Genomic DNA, 23,623 nt, shown 5'->3' with positions numbered 1-23,623 from the left:
AATAATTGGAAAGAAATAATAACTGGAATATTTTATTTCTCCCAGTAGGTTTTTTCATTAATTTCAATCAATAATGAATGATCTAAACAAAATAAATCTTTAACAATCTTTTAATTTCATCTTGAAACCAATAGTAAAAAACATACAATAGGTATTCCCTCAAGAAATAATTATTTGATATTTACGTACATAAAAATGTGTAAAGTTATATCTTAAAATTGATAATACTAAACAATGTTATCACTAAAAATTCAATAATCAATTATATAACATTTAACTTCGGCCTACCTACAGAAAAATTTAGAGTTAACACATAAAAAATATAATACATTGAGGAACTTCAAAAAAATGATCCTAAAAATGATTTATACTGTTACGAAGATTCTTAAGCGAAAACCCTATAGACCTATAATTGGTAAGTCACTTTAAAATTTTTTCAATAACAACATAGTAACAGTATAAAAAATTGATTATGAAAAATGATCTCAGCTCATTTGTACGGAATTCCAACCTCAGCAGTCATCATTGTTATATTTGGAAATTATTTTTCTGCAGAAAGGCGATTATTTTGCTCTTGATAGTTTGTCAATGACAGTGTTCAGTTACATCGACTATCACGGATTTCTTCCAACCGAAGAGGAAATATCCTATACCTGCGCCAATGACTACTGCTATACACAGCCAAATATTATATGTCATAAATATCAACATGAGGAAGTAGGAGAGCACCATTTGGATCATATGTAGAAAAGTTTGAAAAGAATGCATTTTACTCCACATCGTTGGCCTGCAATAACAAAAATTAATTTATTTTACTAGATAATATAATAATAATAATAATAATTTTTTTACATTTCATGCAGGAATTGAGAAGAATACCCGGCAATTATAGAGTAATAATATGATTAATTGTAAAAAAATGTGAGAAGTCGAGAGTTTCTGCGATCTTGTTCAAATTTGTATGCATCTAATATTTTCACGAAATTTCCCTTATAGATTTTTGTTATAATATACTTCTGTAACATGCATAGAATTACTTAACACAAAATATTATTACTATTTCGAAACAATATTTTTAGAAAAACCAAACGGCAAAAATAAGTAGTATCCTGCGAAATTCGATTTTTCCCAAACTTAACAGATATTGGGACCCTTAAATGTCAAGTATCTATCAATTTTCGTTTAACAGTTATCATGTAAAAAATTTCCCCAAAAAGTAACTATAATAAATAAAGATTCAATATTCGGGGGTTATTCCAAATAGGTCATTGCAGTGATTCATAAAGTGTTTACAAATAATAATGTTAGATTCCTTTACTCATCAGATGGGTTATCACATGGCATGAATAACTAAGGGAATTAATATGAACCAAATGAAGGTCTAATCAATTTCAAACAATTATAAATGAAATGAGAATATGATTCAATTGGAGCATTCAATATTGATTGATTGGACATTCATTTCTGAAAAGTGCAGCATGCAAAGAACAAGTAGTGCAAAATATGCTTGAAATGAACTTACGGCTGTTTGTGGATGACTTCCCCCACCATACTTTTTAAATGAAATAGAATTTGTTAGAAACACATCAAATTGAATGTTAAAGTGTAAATTGAAACTTTTCGGCTGCAACCACTTCATCGATATCACCTATTAATTATATGGGAAATTTACTTAAAGACTCCGAGTGTGAAGTATGAAATTGAGGAATCCAAGTACTTGTAGATTTCACTAGGTGTCACAATTTGAAAATTAAGTAGCTTAAAGATGATATCATAATCACTTTTTGTCAACCTTTTAAAATTTTAGCAAAAAGGACTGAATTTGAAACTTTTCATATCTGTTTTCTGAAGATATAGTAATTTACTATATGATCACTAGAGTGTTTAATCGATGAAGGTGATCACATGAATGTGTGATTTCAGAAAAATGTCAGTAACGGAAAAACTTACTGAACTATTTGGTTTTCTTCATTCACCACGCCTTTTTCTGGTATTGAGACTGCTCTATATTGTAAGGCATTGTATGTTTTCCAAAATAGGTATTCCCTGTAAATGATTGGGTATATAAAAATCATTAACTATTAAAGGAAGAAGAATTTTCGCAAATAATCAAACATATAACAACAAACATATTATTAGGCTGTTTGACAAATCTTTCAAATACTCCCAAATTATTCAGTAATGTTTAATATGTACATAAAAATGGATATTTTCAATTTCCGAAAAAATATACAATTTAAAGCGACCGCCAAAACAAAATTTCAATCAGTTAAGATTACTTTGATTTATTATTAATTTACTTTGATTAATTAACATTCTAACTTCACTGTGTTTCAAATGCTCTGAGTTTTCATTTACCTTTCTATAGATAAATGAATCTGTTCAAAATAACTAATTCAGTTCGTTTCTCATAATGTGACAATGGATTTGAATAATTTGATATTTTAGCGCTCTTTTTTATATTTGATGATAACAAATACTGTCGAATAGCCTATTAGAGAAAATAACAATGAAAAGGTTTTTGAGATGGAAGACATACTTTGAATGCAGTGTAGCATGAAAATAGAATCATTTTCTACTTGTACAGAGGAGGTATTGAATAAAACATCTTGATAATTTTCCATCTTTCAACTGAGTTCTGACTTTACCTATAATATTTGAGCCCTTCGTACAATGCTGCCATTATAAGGATTCCAATCATTGAACCAATTAAACCTCCAACAGTTGTAAACTTCCATTGCTCAAAAAGTACTGTTTCGTTGATCCCAAAATGAAACTGCAAGTATATTAAGAATATTATAATGATGTACAAAATGTTCTTGAATTGATTCAAAACGATACGGGAATACTGTACTAAAATTTTTGTATCTAATGAGAAGTGTATTTTTATTACATACAAACATTTTCATCATACTGTGGTCCATGTCCATATCCATGTCTGGCATGTCTTTGCCATCCATTCCTAAATGCTTGGGCATGGTAGAGTGGTTTGGTGAATGCATACCATGGTGCATGTCATGACCATGGTGTTCCATTTCTGTAAAAGAACAAAGATTATTACCCCAAAGATCGATAATTTACATTATTACATTAATAATCCATATTAAGAAATTTTATTAACCAGAAATTCATTCTGAACATCATAGAGAGCTGTGCCCCTTTGTAGTAGCTCATGTACAAAATTTAAAACTTCTAGATATAGAATAGTAGAAGAAGCTACAGGAGAGATAAGTTGTTCAAAAAAATAATAAAACTTTTATTAGTCTCTCAATTGATAATATTTAAAAATCGTCAACAGGAAAATATTCTACCTACTGGACAAAAACAAAAAAACCATATAGTCTCAGGAATTTCCCACATTCAAAACAAGTATTAATTCAACAAGCAGAATATAGGAATTCTTAATGCAAGTTTGTAGCATCATCGACCTTGAAACTTATTATCAGCGACGATAAATGCAAATTTTTGAAAACGCTGGTTATTGTACCTAAGTTTTATAACTTGCAGATATACTTCTGATCTGAATCAATTCATTATATTCCAATTGATATCCAAAATTACATTTTTCGTAATCGATTGGTTGGAGGTGGATTAATATTCTAATTATGATTTTTTCTGTGTAATTTGTCAGTAAAAGTACTTCAAATTATACATTTTCATTCATTATTAACTTATATCGCACAAAATACGTCGACTTCTGGGAAGAGAAAATCATAAAATAAATATCACACTGTAGGATTTGAACCTGATTTATAGAAGCACTGAAATTGACGGGACTAGGACTTTGCAGTGATACATATAAACTCGAAACCATTTTATGAACTTTTATGTTCAGACCTTTTCTTGGGAAATAAAAAGAGGTCTCTAATGAAAAAAAAAAATCGTTTGCAGTATACCTTCATGTTGCTAGCTGGCAAAACCTATTTAAGAATTTTAAAAACTGGAAAGCAAAAACTAGATTTACAATTATGCTATATCATCTGAGAAATATAGTGATAATTTTCTCAGAACATATAGAAAGATTTGATATTGACGAATTGTCTGTGATGAAATTATTTAATTGAGTATCATCATATCAATTTATTTTTCGGGTTTGATCATTCCGAACGATTACAAACAACTTGAAACCAATTGTGAAGTGATTCTAGTCCAAATAAATAATTTCAATTCGATTTTAGAAAAGATTAGTTTTTCGATATATTCTGAACATTTACTCACGGATGAATTTTTTTGAAAGAATCCTGAAATTTTTTAAATTTACTGAAAAATTCCGTCCTTAAAGCTTTTCAAAATATACATATAAGAGCAATTTGCACAAAATTAGCTGTCCTACCGTATTGATTCTCCTAAACTGAGGAGATCCATACATTTCGAAGGCAAGAAACACCAAGAATCAAATATTGGAAGAAATCATTTCTCAGAAATTATATATATCTAATGACGAAGAAAACATTTTGCAACGATATAGCTTTTCAGTGATGAGTTTTTGAACGTTTTTATATTTCCATAAAAAAATTTTTCATTGACATTAATTGAATTATTATTTTTCAAGTGTTGAGATATTTTGTGATGAACTAGGAAATGATAAACCGAAGTGTAAAATTCAATGTGTTTTATATTATTTTCGAAATATCGTTTATAACATAGGTACCTATTCGAGTTGGTTATAAAGTAGGTTTCATTTTCTACTTAAGTAGGAAAATTGCTTTGGCAATTTTGTAATCATATGTTACTCAGCATTTACATAGCATTCGTCATCAGTTTTATCAACACTTGCATTCCGGAAATCCTTATTTTTCAGACTGAGTATTAGATTTATAATTTGGACAAAACAATGGATGGAATTAACTAATTGCAGGTATTAATTTGTTAAAGATCAATGATTTTGGATCCAGGAAAAAAATGTCTAACCCTTTCCAATTAGATTTTCACAGTTCACTTTTTACAATACGTAGAATCGTATTGTAAACGACTATCTCGAATCATTGAGAAGGCAGCCCACAAAATTTAAAAAAATGTGTTAACTCTAGACCAGATACTTCTAGGTTATTTATTATTTTCAATAACTAATTATCAGAATATTGAAGAATTTATGAAAAAACGTTCCGATATTTCAGAATCTGTACACCAGATTTCACTGAAATTTTGTGAGTGAAGCTATATAAAGTACATCGATGAGTATTATTCGTAAAGTTGGCAATGTAGCTTTCACAAGTCAAAAAATCAACCATAGAATTTCTTTTGCGAAACAAATTGAAGAAATGTCAAAACACAAGAAAGACGGGATGCTTTAGAGTCCTTTTTCCTTTATACAATCATACTCCAATTGTACCTTTGGAGATCAATAAAATAAATTTCGTCACTGGAAATCCATATTACTGGAATAAATTTCAAACTACTCAATATAATTTAAAGAATATTTGATATGATGAACAGTAGTAAGGACCTTTCAAAATACTGCCCTTAAATTAGCTCTTTCAGTTTGCCAGAGGCCGACTAGGTTGTACATTTTAATGCTAACATTTTCAACAACCTGTATGATAAAGAGTAGAAAAAAACAAATTTTGATAGCTTGAACATTATAAAAAAAGCTACTCTTGTTTACCGCCGATAAAATGAACAGTTCTCGAAAAACAAAATAACAAAGGAATTTATTTTTTTATTTCTATTAAAAAGAACCATGAACTCTAATTCCTTTTTTATTTTGTTTTTCGAAAACGGTTCATTTTATCGACAATAAATAGGAGTACCTTTTTTAAGCTTATGTTCAACCTATCCAAATTTGTTTTTTTCTACTCCTTATCATACAGGGTGTTGAAAATGTAAGCATTAAAATACACAAACCTAGTCCGTATCTCCGTAGGCAGGGCCGCTAGGGAAAAAAAATGATGGGAACTTGTCATCTTATTTTTTTATGTTTTATCTGAATCCGAGAGAATCCCCACATTTTCCCGGACACCCTGTATACCTTGATATATAATCTCCAAGGGTGCAATTTGAGCATGAATGATCGAACGCTTAAAAGCTCCCAACTTTACGTCAGTATTTTTCTAATTTCTTCAACCAAATGTCCGAGAATATTTTTCAATTCAACAAATTGCGAAACTGTAAATTTCAATAGTATCGAATTTTTTTTTCTACGAAAGTCACGAATAAATACTAACTGGAACACTCACGACAAGGAAATTACAAACAGTCAGTATTCACATTCACTGCCACCAACCTTTTCCGTACACCGTTCGAACAATAACTAAATTCTGAAGAAATATCTTCGAGGCTACATAATGAAAGGTATTCTATCTCCAGCAGATTGGATTATCACGGATTGGCAAACATGCTGCGGTCTGGGAAGTGATACTGCGGTCAAACAATAATGTGATACCAGAAAATAGAGGTGGCGTATCTTTTATTTTTGGTGTTCGAGTGTGTTTGGAAGTTTTTGGTAGAAACAGAACAATGCTCACATTCCCAAAACTTGATATGAAAACGATTGCTCCAAGGACCCCCATTTGGGTTAATTCCTATTGAGAAATAGCTCTACACACTCCCTAATATTCTTGCCTTGGAGGTGCTATAGAAGTCTTGCTAAGCTTACCACCAAGGTATAAAGGGCGTGGCTAGTTATCACGTCACACTGGCACTCAGATGGCATGGCCAACTTATTTTTCTTGTCAAGTCTCGATCGAGACATTGAAGGTTAAGTGGCGCTACATTTGTTGTTGTTTGAAAAATTAATAAAAACGAGATTCGTGTATTGACAATGCTCCTTGTCACAAATCGGTTAAAACCTTGGTCATATTGAACGAATTGCGCTTCCAACTGCTTGACCACCCAGCTGATAATCCGGATATGACCCCCACTAGTTATTGGCGTTTTGAATATATCATTCTACAGGCACTTTTTTCAGTAGAATCCATTGGTGTAATCATTTGTTTTTTATTGCAATTAGTTTCAGAGTTATAATACAAACTTGTTTTTTTTCTAATGTGAACCATACAAATTTCTATAATTGAAATCGCTTTTTTCCCTTTTCAATAATATATAAGATGATACATAAATTTCTTATCAAAATATAAAAATCAACAAAAGTTTCAGTTTCACACGACAAATCATCCAAATGCCTATCTATGATCTTCGAATAATTAAAATATTCGGTCTCCGGATTCAACACAAAATCAATCAATTGGAAAATGTTGGAAAAATCTAACGGTGTTAAATCCGGAGGCCTTGGTGACCACCGAACATTTCCATCATCTGAAGTTCACAGATGAGCACCTGGTTGATTTGACTTTTATAATTTGATAAGAAATTTATATATCTTGTTATATATTTTCGAAAAAGAAAAAAAAAATTTCATTTGAAATAGAATAATTTAATTTCCATCATTGAATGTTATTTGCATAAATTTTAAATCTCCTTCATTTAGTTGGACAACTGGGACGAAAGTCAAGGTATTTGTTTGAAATTCTACAACAAACTCCTCGTTCCTAGTGCTACAGATATCTTTCAACACGAGCACTACCAACTTTCATTTATTACTTGTCTCCCATTTCTACGCACTCAAGTTTCGAATTAATTAGAATTTTTTATAGCGATTTCAGTCTGAATTTATTAGTTGATCAGTGGCGGGTCCATTTATTTGAGAACGAATTCGTTGAAAATAAATGATTACCACATGTATAATAACAGTATTCAATATTACAGAATTACAACCAATTTTTCCGAAATTATTAAGCAAATGTTGGGAAATGCAACTCGAAACCGTAATTATCCATTACTTTCGAAAATTAATAGTACCTTGGAATTGTTTGGAGAAATTTGAACTTGCCTGAAATGCTGTTATCATTTTAGGTAACTAGTTACCATAAAATCTGAATTCCACATAAAGTATTTTTTTCTATTGAACGAGTTACTACTATGTATTTATACTCCTTACATTTCCCTTGAATAATATCATAGGTATATTATCGGAATTATTAAAACTAAATTGTGTTCCAAAATAGAACTATAAAAATATTATTCAACTATGGCATGTTAACACCTACATCAATATTATATAAGGACACAAAACTTTCGGACATTAATAACCTAAAGAAATTGGAACAAGTTAAACTGATTCATGGCATGACGAACAATTATATAAAGTCAAATTATAGATTTACACTAGTACAGGATGTGCATAGTCATAACACCCGAGATAAAGGTACCATCAGAAGTGAATTCAGGTTTACAAGGAAAGCCCAGGACTCCCCAATTTACCGAGCAATAGAAGCATTTAACCAAATACCACCAGAAATAAAGTATATAAGAACTAAAAAAAACTTTAATATTAAGTTGTACCTGAAAGATTTATTTTGTTTAGTTTAACTTTGTTGTTGTTTTGAATATTATATAGTATTCCTTTTTTTGTATATTGTTAAATAGGCCTTGTCACCAGTACTTGTACTGTATTAGAGGTCAAGAATAAAGAAGTAAATAAAAATAAATATACATCCACTAGCTATCATAGAAAAGTTTCTATTTCGAAATTGTCCTTATCGAATATATTTAAATTTTCTATCCTATAAAGGATATTCCATTCATTAATCATAAATGTTTTCGATACCTTTTTTATTTTTATCTAGACATGACATCAGTGCGACACCAGTCTGAACTAAAAGGTTAATTAACGATAATAGAGCAAAAGTGTAGTAACTTCCTATTAAATTATAGAAAACCGACAATGTCTACGATCAAGAGAAGAATAAAATCAATCGAATTCTTAGATATCGGCGTTTGCTGATTATTGAATGAGTTTTATGCACTTTATCTGGTCCCTTATCAGTTTCAATTGTTCTCCAAGAAATTCATGTGTAACTACTGGTATTATTCATATCTTGCTCATATACCTATGTTTTTAAAACAATTCTACCTACTGCGAATCATATCTAAGCGAACATTTGTTTATTGGTGAAGACAATTCCTTCCAAATGGTTCAAAGTCTATTATATTCATTATTATTTCACAAATTAATAAAAACAAAAAAGCACAATTTTTTGAAACATAACTACCTATTAGGTACAATGACACGACTTAAATTTGAGAAAATAATTGGAATTGAGAAATTTATTGATGTTAAGGAAAATATAAAACACTGAAAGCCAGATGAAAATTACTCATATATTTGATATATTTATCTAAAATTATTTCAACAATATCTTTGAAGATAAAGGCATAAGAGGAATCAAATACACTGAGCGTTTAAATATTTTTGAACAATTGGTGAACAAGAAATTTCAACTATATAGAGAATTAAAAATTATTCATCTCAGTAAATTTTCATGATTGGATTTTATATTCTTTAAATAATTCATGCAGCCTAAGAACTTGAAAATTAAAAAAAATGTAGGAAAGATGTTCCTTGAATTTATAACAAATTATAAAATATTTCGTGGATGTATCCTATTCTTCTAGATGGAGTTTAGTTTGCTATTGAAACAGAATAATCTTCAAATACGAATAAATATAATATAGATAACAAAAATGTACGAGTATAAGAGACCAAGGATATATGTTTATTCATTACATAAGTTTTCAAGTCATGATATTAATGCATATGGACAGATGATTTCACTGTAATAATATATCGAGAATAATGATTATGAGGCATAACTATTACATTAAAATGACTAAAACAAGTGAATATAAAAGTGAAATTTGCACATAAAACATAAAAAACTCACCAGTTGTTATTCCTTACGATAACTAGGCAATAAATTGAAACTGGAGCAACTGCTATTGAGATAGATTATATCAATTAAAGTGGAGCTTGATTGTAATCTTATGAATGAATCAATCGAAAGTTCTCTTACTGAAGAATTCGAAAATTAGTTCACCTCTCACTTTTGAAATCATTAGAGGTTAGATCATTTGACAGCTATCTCTTAGAGTTAATTATTTGATTTCTTCAAAGTATCTGCTGATGCTGGTATAAATGGAGGAATGATATATCACGAACAATTGCAAAATACTCCTCTAAGACTTGCAAATTAACTACGATATAAATTAACTAATTACAACATAATATACTTCCATCACCTTTATTTAGTTTTTTGACATATTTGTCATAGTAAACCATCGAATAATATTTCGTTTTCTTATTTTATTGGGTACACCCATTAGACATGTACCCAGAATCCTATAAAACACGAATATAGGAGAAATAAATCTCCCAATGAGCCTTTGCTGGAGAATGAGTGGACAATAGTATCCCAACACCCTATATAGTATCAAAGAGAGAAAGGGATATAAGTTGTGAATACCAAATGGATTGTAACGGAAAAGTTCAAATGTCCGACAATTAATATTTATTGATAGTTACCCATGATATTTGATATATGGAATACTATAATTATATCTAATATCCCTTATAATTCTTTGATAGCAAATAAAATGCCATGTTTCGCATCATTTTACTCGAATAATTTTGGACTAATACATGACATTATTATTATTTGAACTGGGGTCGTTTTGCTTCGGTAAGCCTTCCGGGAACTGCGACCATGCAGATCTTTTGTTCACTACCCTACTCATTCATAGAAACCCAGGGAGGTCGTCAATGACGTTAATAAAATTGACAACCTCCTTAGGGGCCTTGGCCATTACCTCTCTGGTATCCAGGACCGGCTTGCCCATGTGAATGGTTCTTAGGCCAGCCAGCTCTGGACACTTGCATATCAAGTGTTAAGCCGTTTCTCCACAGAGCCTGCTACATGACACTTATTATGCTGGTGTTGCCATAAATTCAAAATAATAAAATTACGCGATTTGAGGTTTGTTATGATGGTAGACAATATCTCTGCTTTTATTTCAGATAAAATTATCGTTCCGAAGATTTAATTCAATGGTAAGGAATATCAGTCACAAGGGACAGTTGTATACAATTTATTCAATGGCAACGTTTCTGAGCATTTAGCTCCTCCATCAGGCTAATATAATGCTTTTAATAATTAAAAAAAATAAAAGGAGACAATAGTAAATTTAAAATTTTATTTCTAGTCAACAATATAAAATATCACAGTGTTTCCTATTCCAACTTGATAATTGAAAGATATTTGACAAAATATCATAGTTTTTATCATCAATGATACCAATAGCCATCAGAAGGACCAGGCATATTCGGCCTGTAATTAGGTCTATTAGGACTTCCATTAAAATCTCTACCTTCAGACCAAAACCTTGGTAAGGGCAGAACAGGAACTGGGGCCTGAGCAGGAAGAGGGACCGGTCCAGAAAAAGGAGGTACCATGCCTCTTACTGGAGGTGGCATTCTAATATTTGGAGGTGGTATTGAAGGATTGAAAATAGGTATTGGTGTATTATTAAACCTCTGTGCTGCAATAGCAACAGGATTTACTACAGTCCTATTATTTTGTGCGAATGATGAATTATTCCTACTTTGTGAAGTACTACTAGGTCTTGTAGGTTTTCTCCCCCCAGGTAATTGATCCATATTTAGTTCACCCTCCTTTTCTTGAATCCGCTTCCGTTTAGTTACTTTTTTACTGAGTTGTTCCTGCTCATCATCTGAGTATTCTTGTAATTCTTGTGGAACTTCAACATCTCCTATCCAAGAAGCATCTGATCCACGTATACTGAAAAGATTATTTAAATATCAACCCATTAAAAAAAGCATTATGAAATACTCACTTCATTAATTCCTGGAGTAGAATATATTTAGTATATTTGCTTTGGGGGGCACAATAAACTTTAGCTCCTTTTTCCAGTTGAAGATCTGCAATCGCTTCTGCAGATTTCATGAGTATAATGTAAACAGGGGCTGTGACAGGTCCCATAACATCAAATATGTAACCTAAAACTTTCCGACCTTCTTCTAAAAATAATAATGTTTCTAGGTCATAAGCAGGCATTTGGGGTAAAGCAGCAACTGTAACTGTTGGAAAAAAATTATAGAATAAGAAATTCATTTGAATTTTTTATGATGTGTAATATTTACCAATGTTATCAATAACATTTTCAAAATGTCCCATATAAATGAATTGATCTTTATCATTCAGCTCTAAGGAAGTAATGTCTGGCAGTTCTATGGAGGCTTTATCAACCCCTAAAATAGACTGCCATGATTCTTCTTGTTGTTCCTTTCTTTTGATATTTTCAACTTTTATTTCCTGAATCCTAAGAGAGAAAATTACATTATTTGAGCATCCAAAAGTAGAATTAATTAATAATACTCACTCATCATCTGTTTCAGAAGAATCATCAGTTTCACTATCACTATCTTCAGAAGAATCTTCGGAATCACTGTCACTATCAGAACTACTAGAACCATTTTCTGAATCACATTTTGACTCCATTGTTTCTTTTTCTGGAGATTTTGTAGTTGTTGGGGATGGTTCAAAATTAACAGGCAATTTCTGAGTGTCTTCAGAAGAGACTGTTTCTTGAACTAATATATTTTCAGAATCCATACTTTCTTCCATGGCTTCAGAAGTGAATGATTTTGACTTAGAATCTTTTTCAGTAGAGTCTGTGGATGGTTCAAAATTAACACGCAATTTCTGAGTGTCTTCAGAAGAGACTGTTTCTTGAACTAATATATTTTCAGAATCCATACTTTCTTCCATGGCTTCAGAAGTGAATGATTTTGACTTAAAATCTTTTTCAGTAGAGTCTGTGGATGGGTCAAAATTAACAGGCAATTTCTGAGTGTCTTCATAAGAGACTGTTTCTTGAACTAATATATTTTCAGAATCCATACTTTCTTCCATGGCTTCAGAAGTGAACAATTTTAATGTAGAATCTTTTTCAGGAGTTTCTGTGGATGGTTCAAATTTGTCAGCCAATTTCTGAGTATCTGCAGAAGAGACTGTTTCTTGAACTAATATATTTTCAGAATCCATACTTTTTACTATTCAGTCGTGAGCAGATTTGGTTAGATAATGATTTTCAGGAATACTGGAACTTTAACCGAGGTGCTTCTAGCTGTTTTTGAACCACGCTTCACTCAAATATTCATTAATACCTAATATATTCCTAATACCATATATAATAATAAAATTTATAATATAATAATATATTACATACTATAATAAACAATGTAATATTATCTTTAGGCATGAGAAAATGAATACACCAAAGACTATAGTAATCTGTGGTACCACAGATTACTAGTCTGTGGTGGTACTGCGTGGCCTACGTCAGATAAATGTATCGAAATATTCTTCTTCTTCTTTATGTGCCGTCTGCTTTAAGAAGGTTGGCTATCATCATGGCGATTTTTATCTTTGAAGTTGCGGATCTGAACAACTCAACTGAGGTACTGTTGTATCACTGCCTTAGGTTGTTCATATCGAAATATGTTAGAGTAAAAATATCGATAGTTCAATCTTTGGTAGGTCTAAACTCCAACTGTCAGTTCGAGTTCTAAGGTTAGATTCACTGATTCACACTACCTTGTTTTTGATAATTTTGAATATAAAAATTAGTTTAAAACAAGAAGCATGAATATCCCTCTTTTTCCAACTCTTAAACCGAAATTAATAGATTCTTTATGGTTCCAAGCCGATTTACCATGTAATGAAGAGGAAGAAGTAAATAGAATGGAAAAAGAACATAGGGCTTGGGTAGGAAACTTGTATTGTTTAATCTTTCGATTAACAGTATCAAACTCAATACAGCCACATATTCTAAATTAAATCATTTAATTATTATTTTTGCAGATAAATAACAATACAAAATTAATGGATATAGTTCCCATAGGAAACGCAGCAATGGAGGTAAGTATTATTCTATTCTAGAATAGAAAATTTATAAAAATTTTTATTGTTTGAGGCTAATGAAGAGGACGAAGAGGAGGATGATGAAGATGATAATGATGATGAAGAAGAATCTGAAAGTCATGATGAAGAAGATGATGATGAAATTGAATTGGATCCATCACAAGACCTTAATACTACCTCAAATATTAATCCAAGACTGCATCAACATGCAGTTGGATAACAGTTTTAAATTCAAGAGATTTTGTTTATACTCATATGATTTGAAGTTTATGGTAATATTTTGTTATTTTTTATACTAGTTTTTCCAATGTTTATTATTTTGTAATATCTTCTTGTTCAGGCAATAAATCATGAATTTTATCTTCTAATTATAATGGATATTTATACCTTCATTTAAAAAAAATATATACAGATTTTTTGAACCAGTGTTAATTATCAAACAAAACTATTTATCATTCTGATTTATTTTCTTTTTCTGGAAGGATTGTTTTAAGGTCAAATTAGCAGATAACATACATTCTACACTGATTTTTAGGTGAATAATTGTCAAGTTCGTGATATTTTAAATGGACATTTAATAAATCAAGTATTCATAAAATAATTGTCTAGGCCTTATGGATTTTTCTATGGTTTAAGGAAGCATTTTTTCTAAAAATATTTCTCACGGTTGTTAAATTCTTCAGTTATATTTCTGATCGAGAAAATTCCGCTTCTGATGATTTTGAAAGGTGCAAATGACTGCCAGACCTTCATCTCTAGTTAATGGCAATTTATTGAAAGAAGTAAAGTTATTTGCAATAAAAAGTTTGAATAACATCATCTTGTTCAATTCTGAAATGGATCAGTACATAAGCTATGAGGATGAGAAGAAACAGATAGATAGCAAAAAGAGAAATAAAATACTGTAATCAACAAAAGCAAATGAAGATAAAATGATGTGACATAAAAGAATAACAGTAGAGTAGAAAACTTTTTATGAAGATATGAAGGAACCGCAAGAGAATCATTGTTTATGGTCCCAATGAGGATGGAAAAAAGGAAAATAAGGATTCATTTTGGGAACTTTTAACAAATATTATGGAGGGTGCAAAGGAGAAAATTATTTGTCAGGTCAATTTCAATAGCCGAGTAGTAAAAAGAGATGAAGTCTATATGAATATAATGAGTCCCTGTGGATAAAACGCCAGACATATATATGATGAAAAAAAATTTTCTGCATAGTTAATGACTTTGTGATAACAATATGTTGAAATCGACAAAATTAGTAAAGAAATAAGATGAAAGAGGTGAGGAAAGATCAAGTGAGAAGTTGATCATCGAATGACTATGTCGTGATGGAAAAAATAACTAAATTATAGTATATTTGATACAAGTGTGACAAGAGTACTGGAAACTCTCAGTGACCATGTTATGATGATATCAAGAATTAAAAACATAAATAGTTAGAGACACAAAAATAGCAGAAAGAAATAAACCAACATTCAAAAAATTTTAGGGTGTTGGAGAATAGGTTTATAAAGTATTGATGTTGAAGAGTTATGGAAAAAACTTTAAAACTATAATTTTGGGTGGAAGGTGAGTTAGGTGAATCAAGAAGGAAGACTAAAAAAAAATGGGGAACAGAAAACATGAAAAACAATAATAACAAGCTACATAATATTTATTTATTTATTTGAAAATGCAACTATTATTCAACAATTTGTTGTTACTATAGTCGACTTAAAATGATTAATTATACATTTTAATGAATTTTTGATGTAGCCGGGCATACTGTTAAAAGTTGTCAGGCTGTCATATATGGGACTCTTCCCTCGATTTTCTGTATTTGCTCTATGTATTTTTTTGTTATGTGTCTTGGTTTGTTATATTTTGGACTCTTTTCGATAGATTTTGACTCTTTATATGAGTTTACACTGTAGCAACTTGACCAATTAATCCACCCTCATGTATTGATAATTTTCATATAGATCTTCAGTTTGATATTCATAGGGAAGGTGGTGCAGCCTTTTTATTACTTTATTTTATAGTCTCCGCAGTCTATTCAGATTGAATTTTGTCGTGTTTGACCATATTACTAACAAATAGCTGAATCTGAATGGAAATGGGCATAATATATATTTTTACTTGTCCTCTCATCAATCTATGGCTTTAGATGACGAAGCTTCTACACCAAATGTATTAAACGAATATGAGAGAAAATGAATAGACTTTATAAGAGCTATGAAAAGGAGGATGCGGACTGAATTAGGAAAAAAAATAGGTAATAACAGAATAATCAGTCTTCCACTCATATGACATATAATAGTAATAAAAATGAAAAACTATTTCACTCCTATGGAAAGCATTAGAAAAAGAGGTAAGGTATAAGAAAATAAAAAAATTAAAATGCAAAATATTCTGAAAGAGAGAACTATGCAAAAATGTTAAGAATTTTTCCAGGAGCTATTGAATGATTCTAACAAAAAAGATAAAAATAAACAAGTCAGTGACATAGTCTTCGACAAAAAAAAAAAAAGAAATTTATGAACAAATAACAATTAAGTAATTGGAAAACATGATGAGGATCCTCAAAAATTAAAAAACCCTGGATACAAAAAGATATGTAACAATGAAAAAAGAAAAAATACTTCTTTATGGATTGAAGAAATTATAACAAGTGGCTGGCAAATTGACCAAATTATGCCAGTGTTTATTGAAGGAACCTGTTTGGATTGAAACAACAGTAGAGGTATTATGCTGATCGATATATCCATAAAGATTTTTGAAAAGATAATCGACACATTGAGCTAAGGAACAAAATTAAAAATACATTTGGATATTTAGAAATATTTGAAGACTTTGTAGCCAAACAATTGTTATTCATTTTATATCATGTGGAATTAGAAAAATAAACGTTTACTATTATTATTGATTGATGGAAAAGATGGGACATACATACAATACATGAAATACATACATACAATTTAATACATATAGGACTGCTATTTCAAATAGAAAAACTTTTCATATAAAGAATCTTTAATTGATTATTGGAAAATGAATACATTTAGTATAAAACTACCAAATACATAAATAAGATTTCATTGAGATTCTCCATCTTAGTAAAGGAATATTGCAATTATGGAAAACCTCTATATAGTATTAAAAAAAGACTTGTCATAAACAAGTTCAGGGACTATCCCTTCATTATTGTTGACAATTGTAATATACATTTTTATAAATATTCACTTATGTCTGTCCAAATGTTCACTTTGATTTAAAATTCAAATAATACAACTATAATAAATAATAATTTTTTAAGAATGTTTTCGATTATCTTTGAAATTCATTAAAAAAGTATTGAGTTATAGAAAATTCATTGTACTCTTAACATATCATGAAGCAAGAAAGCATACAAAACTGGCAGTCTTAAATATATATGGACAGTAACTTGACTTCAAGATACACTAAATAAATTACTTAGAATAAAACGCTAATTAGAGAGGCAGTGGAAGACCAATTTGACTCGACAAGGGGGAAACATTTTCATTTAGTAATTCATAAATACCAACTACAAGATATTTATTTGAATGGCACGATATTTCTTATAGGTAATCATTTTAGTTACACTAAATAATTATTTTTGGCTAATTTAGAATGGTGCTTGATGATGAATACAAAACTAGTCTTGAGATCAATATCAACATGGCTCTGTGTACAAATCAATAAACTTCCATTTAAAGTAGGAGTTTTTGAGATGAAACATAGTTTTGGATTTTTATCAATAAAACCTTTGTAACCATATTATTTTAAAAGGAAATAGTTTAAAAAGATTTTATTTTACTGAAATCCAACTTTTGCTTTAAAAAAAAAAATAATAATAAAAACACTCTTGTAGATGATTATCCATCTCAAATAGTGTGATTAAGAATCACTTCAGATAAACTAGGTTCTGTATTTGTAGAAATTTTTTTAGAATATCTGTGATTGTTCTTAATGTGAGAATTTAAATTCCCTGATTGCACAAAGGCTTTGTCACAAAAATGACACTTGAAGGGTTTTTCATTTGTATGGAGCCTTATATGATTATTTAAATTACCAGACTGTGTGAAAGCTTTATCACAATGAGGACATTTGAATGGTTTCTCTCCACTATGAATTCTCATATGATTGACTAAATTACAAGATTGAGAAAATGCTTTGTTGCATACTTCACAAATATAGGGTCTTTGACCTGTATGAGTTCTCAGATGAATTAATAGATTACTGTGACTATTGAAAGTTTTACTACAATAATGGCAATCTAGACCATTATTTTGGAAACTAGGATCTGCATACTCATGTTTTAACAAATGGGTAGCCATTCTTCTGAAAAATTTCATACATATAGGACATTTTTCCAATGGGAGAGACTTGCGTTTTTGATATGTTTCAGATGTATGATCTGTCTCTTCTTTGGTAATTATTCGAACAGTATTTCTAGGATCCCTTGAGTCACTCTGTATGTTTTCCATTTCATTTTTCTGTACAGTATTGTGAAAATCATCCTCTTTATTTGTGTATGAATTTTTTTTTGGTAACCTTTTTTTTCTTTCAAAAAGTTTAATTTTAAATAAAGGCTTCTTTCTCCTAACTGGTATGATAGAGATATCAGGACCAACAGATTGGATTAATTCTGAATTATTTCTTTCATAACTTTCCCCTGGATTTTCTTCAACTTCCTGTAATTATTGATAATTAATAGATGATCAAAATTAATATTTTCACTGCATGTTTCAAAAAAATTAACATATTCTGTGTATGAACATGTATTATTATTCAATAACTGACCACAATCAATAAACTAAATCAGATTTTTAATTTGACTTGTAAATATTTTTCAAATCCCAATATTTGAATATCTGACTTACCCCTTCACCATCATTTATTAAAATCATAGGCTCCAAAGGAATATCATCATAAGAATCTTCAGAATTATAATCCATTTCACATAATTTGTTCAACCCTTCAGGCCTTAAGGCCAAGTGAGAAGCATACAAGCCAAGCTTCTTATATTTAAAAAAATAAATATTTATGTTTCTGTCAAAATTTCATTGTGGAAAAATAAAAACATTAATGGTTTCACTGGGAGTCAATGTAAACCTTTACTTTATATTTAAGTTAGTTAATTAAATTCATTCTTCAAATAATGCAGCAAACTCAAACATGCATCAGATATAATAATAATAAAAAAAAAATATAAGTTGTAATAAAAATTGGGACCCTCCTCTATCCTTTTCTTCCTCAAAAAATCAATAGGTTAATACCACAGACTAATAATCTGTGTTAATACCATAGACCTAATATCAAGGTCTATGGTTAATACAGGTTATTTGTCTATGGGATAATATTTATTTGTCTGTGATCAGATGTAAATAATTTGAAGTTGAATGAATTTCAAATAAATAATGATAATCTATTATGTAATTGAGTTAATCAATTACTCAACATCTTATTTTTATTATCTATTCACTTTATCTTAAATTAATGTATAGACAAAGGCCAGAAAAAAAAAAACTCAGGTTCTGTGTACGAGTGTTCCTAAAAGTCAATACCAACCAAATATCTGCTCATGCCTTGCAAACCTTGCATCGACATTTCTTTTGCTGTTTGTGATCTGAAATTCCAAGATGGGTAAGTGTGCTCTTCCGTAATTATTATAATTTTAATGTTGTTAATGTATTATAGCGATAGTATAGTTCTGTAGAGATTCGAATTATACCCGATAATAATGAAGTTTATTATTTTTTCCAAAACTAATAATTTATGTTTGTTGGGGTGTGAAGATTTTTCATTTTCCATTATTATCTTCATCATCTTCTTTTAAATTCTACAAAATATTGAACTATGTAGTACTTTGAGGTATGAATATCTGTTTAATTCAAGTATTTGCTGTAACTTTATCTCATGTATATTAAATTTTAGGTAAACCCCGTGGATTGAAAACTGCTAGGAAGCACGTCAATCACCGTCGTGAACAACGGTGGGCTGATAAGGACTACAAAAAAGCACATTTAGGAACCAGATGGAAGGCCAATCCTTTCGGTGGAGCCTCTCATGCCAAAGGAATAGTCTTGGAAAAAGTGTAAGTGTAACTTTAGTTTAAGGTTATGTGACTGGAACATAGTTTGACATTATCGTATAAAGATGGCGGGTGGAAGACTTAGTTCAATTTGTAGTGCGGAATAAATTCTCTATTTTGATCCGTTCAGAATAGTTTTATCTACCATTTTAAATATCCTATTCGGATACTTCAATTTTTGTCCAATATATTAGAATTAGGCTTTTTACTTTAGAAGCCTATGTGTGAATACTTGTGCACTGTGAGACCACTAATTGTGAATATTCACTATATAGTGTTTCATTTTGAACAGTGCCAGATTAATTCGGGTTCTGAACCATTGGGAAACTCACTTGATGGGTCTCACGCTCTGATATGATCCCTACAATTCCATAATTCATATTATTTTTCCATATGATTCTTTTTGTTATTTTTCTGGACTTGACAACAATTCACAATTGATCTTTGAAGATTTCTAGTTCATTTTCATGGTGATAGTACCTGTCACAATAGTAGCCAGTAAGGAGTTTATATGGTGATAGTTTCTGCATTAGTTACCATCAAGATAGCACTATCGTGGTAGTACTATCACAGTGAAAATGAGCTTTTAGTTTATGTAGTCATGTCTGATAAATAAATCGTGTTCCAGGCTTTTTACTTTAGAATCCTGTAAGTGAATGAATGTGCGCTGTGAGACCACTAATTGTGAATTTTCACTTTTTGTGTTTGATTTTGAACAGTGCTAAATAAATTTGGGTTCTGAACCATTGGGAAACTAATTTGATTGGTCTCACGCTCTGATATGATCCCTACAGTTATGTAATTTATATATTTTTTCCAAATGATTTCTTGTATTTATTTTTACGTCCCATAGAATGTTTCCTTGTGAATGGTATTTTTTATCCAATCACAGGAACATTCCATGTGATGTGAGAATTGCTATCTTCAAAATTTGGTGAGTGTATTTATTGTCATGTTGCTAATGCATTTGTTGCAAGAATTTTTCATTTTAACTGATTTGAACATTTATTTTACAGTGGTGTTGAAGCTAAGCAACCTAATTCTGCCATCCGAAAATGTGTTAGGGTACAATTAATCAAAAATGGAAAAAAAATCACAGCTTTCGTACCTAGGGATGGTTGTTTAAATCACATCGAAGAAAATGACGAAGTATTAGTTGCTGGATTTGGTAGGAAAGGTCATGCTGTAGGAGATATTCCTGGAGTAAGATTTAAGGTTGGTATTGGTTCAAAAAAACAATTAAAAGAGACTCCCTCAGTACATTGTCTAATTGTTTGAGGTATATTTTGTTGTTGATTTTTTTATTAATTCAATTTTTGTTTTACAGGTAGTAAAAGTTGCCAATGTTTCGTTGTTGGCTTTATATAGAGAGAAGAAGGAACGACCAAGGTCTTAAATTAAGTATTGTATTTTAATAAAATGCATGTATAAAATTCTTATTTTGTTGATAATTTTTTCTTTACCTTGTATCCTTGAAATCCTAGATCTCGATTTATTGTGGACAATCATAATTGAATCAATGAGATGAATAATGGAAACTTGATGATGTTGATTATTCACAATAATACATGCTACATGGAAGAGGTAGCTTCAATTAATTGAAATTTTTTTGTTAAATTTTTTTTTATGACCTATTGATCATATTTTCATTCGCATGACAAAACATCTATAAAGATATCAAAGCTTGAATTTTCTAAATTGAGTATCTATTTTTTGAAGATTTACTTAAATCTGTTTGGTACTTTTTGAATCTGAGCGTTGACACAAATTAATATAACGAGGAAAGAATTTTTTTAGCGCTTCTTCAAGATTGCTTCAATGCACTCTTTGAAACCACATATGTCTCCAAGTGCGCAAATATTGCATGAATGATTAATGCTCAAAATCTAGATTTCACTTTAGAGATGTCGCTATTTCTTTGATATCCAGCTCGACTTTTCAACATAAAAATTGCATAAAGCTTGAAATTGTTATTTTATATCAATTTGTAATATTACAGACTCATTAGGGATCTGTTATTCTGGAGTACTTCGTTTTCTTCGATGTTCTATTCAGAATTTTCATGATTCTCATTACGATGTTAAACCGAGGTTTCATATTGTTATTCTTAATTACGCAAAATCTCATCTGGAACGAATCAAACCCAATCTTTTCAGACCAATTTTGGTTTAAAATTGTGACGAAATAATGGAACGATTGTTCAGAGAATTTATGTTAACAATTTTTCTGTATACATATCTACCAGCATTAGGTCAACCATTGACCGAAGTTTTAGAAAAATTCATTCATTGGAGAAAATGTAAAAAACGAATAAGGTGTTCGACATGGCCATAGTATAAGGAAAGTAACATTTAAGACCCCAGGTTTAAAAGAATAGAAAGATTCGTCGGTTCTCAATTCAGAATAAAAAAATATTTGACCACTGAAATAGAAAAATGTCTAAAAATCACAATGCATAGGGAACAGAAAAGCAAGGTTTCAAATGAAAAAACTTTGCCAACGATTTAAAAGATTGCATTACATTTCGAATTTGGAATCTTATATTATTATTTTTAGAACTCTTTATTGCTAAATTCATATGTTTGAATCTTATATTCAATTTTTATATTTTTTTCATTGATAATATCCCAATTCTATTCATATTTCTTCGGATGAAACCAATTTCTACTATTAATGAATAATTTTAATTCAATTGTATCTATTAATTTGTTTTAATTATTCCTGAATAGAGAGTTAAGTGATCATTCAAACTTTTATCGTAATGCAAAACGCAATTATTCGAATAAATATTTAAATATTCAAATGTAGTGGTAACTTAATAATAACATAAAAATTGTTGGCAATGTCATGCGACCCCTTTTCAACCACGCCACTGAATGAATTATCGTATTATTTCTGCGCCATCTATAGCTCATGATTCAGCGCCATCTATTATCGAGTTACTTCTCCACTTTGGGTAGTCAATAGTGTTCGATATATGCAACTCGTAAATCACCGGATCCAACTACAGTAGCGACCCCACCCCAAGTGACCAGTTCCTTGCCGTCAAACGGCGGTTGGCTTACTATCCATTCCTTATACTATGGTTCTAGTATCACTTAGGGGTTTTAGACGTAACTGAGGATCATGCTTTTTTATAACATTCCAATCTTTTTGTGGATGAAGAGAAATATATAAAGTTCTTTTACAATATCAAAAGAGTCCACTGTTTTATTTGAAACCTTAGCAGCATCATTTTCAGTTAAATTTAAGCTGTGTGCAGCACATAGCGCAAAAAATGCCCTAGGATTAGCATCGAGTATGCGTTTTTGTAAACCAATATCTGGCTATTTCATGCCGATTGCGACGTTCGGAAACTTGTATAAATTGCAAGAAAGAAGTTTGGAAAAAAAAATTGTTGAAAAATTTGAAAGAATCTTTTTCGAAAACCTTTGGTCCATCGGTTCTTCATGCGGTCTATAACAGGTTTTGGCGCCCTTTTAGAGTGGCGCCCGCGTGCGGTGCACGCGTTTCACGCGCGGTTGCGGCGGCCCTGGATGGGGGCACAATATAGACCATTAGGTCGCAGTGAAACGGAACTTATTTAATTAAATCTAAATCTATGGAACATCTGTGAAACACTAGAAGTCAAAAATAAATCGAATATCTCCTGTAATTTATCACTAGTAATTAATATTTTGAAAATCGAAAATCGCTTATATTTGCGGATCCATATTTATATGAAACTTGTTACTCATTTTGTGGT

General features: G+C 30.4%; 5 protein-coding genes across 10 annotated transcripts; 2 read left to right on the top strand and 3 right to left on the bottom strand.

The window, feature by feature from the left end:
* Positions 1 to 92: 92 nt before the first annotated feature.
* Positions 93 to 10,087, bottom strand: LOC123675062 (high affinity copper uptake protein 1). Of its 6 annotated transcripts, none has more exons than XM_045610302.1 (6): positions 9,723 to 10,087; positions 2,898 to 3,037; positions 2,649 to 2,776; positions 1,951 to 2,046; positions 1,523 to 1,552; positions 93 to 787 (listed from the first exon to the last, which is right to left on the bottom strand). In XM_045610302.1, exons 2-6 carry the CDS (start codon positions 3,033 to 3,035, stop codon positions 586 to 588), a joined length of 594 nt encoding a protein of 197 aa, XP_045466258.1. In that variant the 5' UTR covers positions 3,036 to 3,037; positions 9,723 to 10,087; the 3' UTR covers positions 93 to 585. The 6 variants fall into 6 exon arrangements, with proteins under 6 accessions (XP_045466258.1, XP_045466259.1, XP_045466260.1 ...); XM_045610303.1 differs by lacking the exon at positions 9,723 to 10,087 and adding an exon at positions 6,177 to 6,331; XM_045610304.1 differs by lacking the exon at positions 9,723 to 10,087 and adding an exon at positions 6,165 to 6,313.
* Positions 10,088 to 11,014: 927 nt separating this feature from the next.
* LOC123676333 (H/ACA ribonucleoprotein complex non-core subunit NAF1-like) lies at positions 11,015 to 13,123 on the bottom strand. Its single transcript, XM_045612184.1, has 4 exons — positions 12,235 to 13,123; positions 11,996 to 12,174; positions 11,689 to 11,932; positions 11,015 to 11,633 (listed from the first exon to the last, which is right to left on the bottom strand). Exons 1-4 carry the CDS (start codon positions 12,897 to 12,899, stop codon positions 11,120 to 11,122), a joined length of 1,602 nt encoding a protein of 533 aa, XP_045468140.1. The 5' UTR covers positions 12,900 to 13,123; the 3' UTR covers positions 11,015 to 11,119.
* A 280-nt stretch (positions 13,124 to 13,403) lies between these two features.
* On the top strand, positions 13,404 to 14,146 carry LOC123675807 (anaphase-promoting complex subunit 15B-like). The gene is made up of 3 exons (XM_045611328.1): positions 13,404 to 13,622; positions 13,719 to 13,775; positions 13,831 to 14,146. Exons 1-3 carry the CDS (start codon positions 13,500 to 13,502, stop codon positions 13,996 to 13,998), a joined length of 348 nt encoding a protein of 115 aa, XP_045467284.1. The 5' UTR covers positions 13,404 to 13,499; the 3' UTR covers positions 13,999 to 14,146.
* A 3,176-nt stretch (positions 14,147 to 17,322) lies between these two features.
* LOC123675806 (zinc finger protein 718-like) lies at positions 17,323 to 19,052 on the bottom strand. Its single transcript, XM_045611327.1, has 2 exons — positions 18,668 to 19,052; positions 17,323 to 18,478 (listed from the first exon to the last, which is right to left on the bottom strand). The coding sequence occupies exons 1-2, from the start codon at positions 18,740 to 18,742 to the stop codon at positions 17,669 to 17,671; spliced, it is 885 nt and encodes a 294-aa protein (XP_045467283.1). The 5' UTR covers positions 18,743 to 19,052; the 3' UTR covers positions 17,323 to 17,668.
* A 222-nt stretch (positions 19,053 to 19,274) lies between these two features.
* On the top strand, positions 19,275 to 21,324 carry LOC123676425 (40S ribosomal protein S23). Its single transcript, XM_045612304.1, has 4 exons — positions 19,275 to 19,430; positions 19,722 to 19,881; positions 20,895 to 21,093; positions 21,206 to 21,324. The coding sequence occupies exons 1-4, from the start codon at positions 19,427 to 19,429 to the stop codon at positions 21,272 to 21,274; spliced, it is 432 nt and encodes a 143-aa protein (XP_045468260.1). The 5' UTR covers positions 19,275 to 19,426; the 3' UTR covers positions 21,275 to 21,324.
* Positions 21,325 to 23,623: the final 2,299 nt, after the last annotated feature.

Source organism: Harmonia axyridis, chromosome 3 (genome assembly GCF_914767665.1).
Source record: "Harmonia axyridis chromosome 3, icHarAxyr1.1, whole genome shotgun sequence".
In the NCBI taxonomy this organism is placed as follows: Eukaryota; Metazoa; Arthropoda; class Insecta; order Coleoptera; family Coccinellidae; genus Harmonia; species Harmonia axyridis.
This window is presented reverse-complemented; position numbering and strand designations above follow the sequence as displayed.

What these genes read in the sequence shown, in the direction of transcription:
- LOC123676333 (XM_045612184.1), bottom strand. Translation starts at nt 12,899, where the DNA reads ATGGATTCTGAAAATATATTAGTTCAAGAAACAGTCTCTTCTGCAGAT. An exon ending in TCTTCTGAAACAGATGATGA is followed by an intron (nt 12,175 to 12,234) that starts GTGAGTATTATT and finishes TTTCTCTCTTAG; the next exon opens with GATTCAGGAAATAAAAGTTG. An exon ending in AAATGTTATTGATAACATTG is followed by an intron (nt 11,933 to 11,995) that starts GTAAATATTACA and finishes TTTTTCCAACAG; the next exon opens with TTACAGTTGCTGCTTTACCC.
- LOC123675807 (XM_045611328.1), top strand. Translation starts at nt 13,500, where the DNA reads ATGAATATCCCTCTTTTTCCAACTCTTAAACCGAAATTAATAGATTCT. An exon ending in AAAAAGAACATAGGGCTTGG is followed by an intron (nt 13,623 to 13,718) that starts GTAGGAAACTTG and finishes TTATTTTTGCAG; the next exon opens with ATAAATAACAATACAAAATT. An exon ending in TAGGAAACGCAGCAATGGAG is followed by an intron (nt 13,776 to 13,830) that starts GTAAGTATTATT and finishes TTATTGTTTGAG; the next exon opens with GCTAATGAAGAGGACGAAGA.
- LOC123676425 (XM_045612304.1), top strand. An exon ending in GGAATAGTCTTGGAAAAAGT is followed by an intron (nt 19,882 to 20,894) that starts GTAAGTGTAACT and finishes TTTATTTTACAG; the next exon opens with TGGTGTTGAAGCTAAGCAAC. An exon ending in TTCCTGGAGTAAGATTTAAG is followed by an intron (nt 21,094 to 21,205) that starts GTTGGTATTGGT and finishes TTTGTTTTACAG; the next exon opens with GTAGTAAAAGTTGCCAATGT.
- LOC123675806 (XM_045611327.1), bottom strand. Translation starts at nt 18,742, where the DNA reads ATGGATTATAATTCTGAAGATTCTTATGATGATATTCCTTTGGAGCCT. An exon ending in TAATAAATGATGGTGAAGGG is followed by an intron (nt 18,479 to 18,667) that starts GTAAGTCAGATA and finishes CAATAATTACAG; the next exon opens with GAAGTTGAAGAAAATCCAGG.
- LOC123675062 (XM_045610301.1), bottom strand. Translation starts at nt 3,337, where the DNA reads ATGGTTTTTTTGTTTTTGTCCA. An exon ending in ACAGTATGATGAAAATGTTT is followed by an intron (nt 2,777 to 2,897) that starts GTATGTAATAAA and finishes ATATACTTGCAG; the next exon opens with TTTCATTTTGGGATCAACGA. An exon ending in GAAGGGCTCAAATATTATAG is followed by an intron (nt 2,047 to 2,648) that starts GTAAAGTCAGAA and finishes AATCATTTACAG; the next exon opens with GGAATACCTATTTTGGAAAA.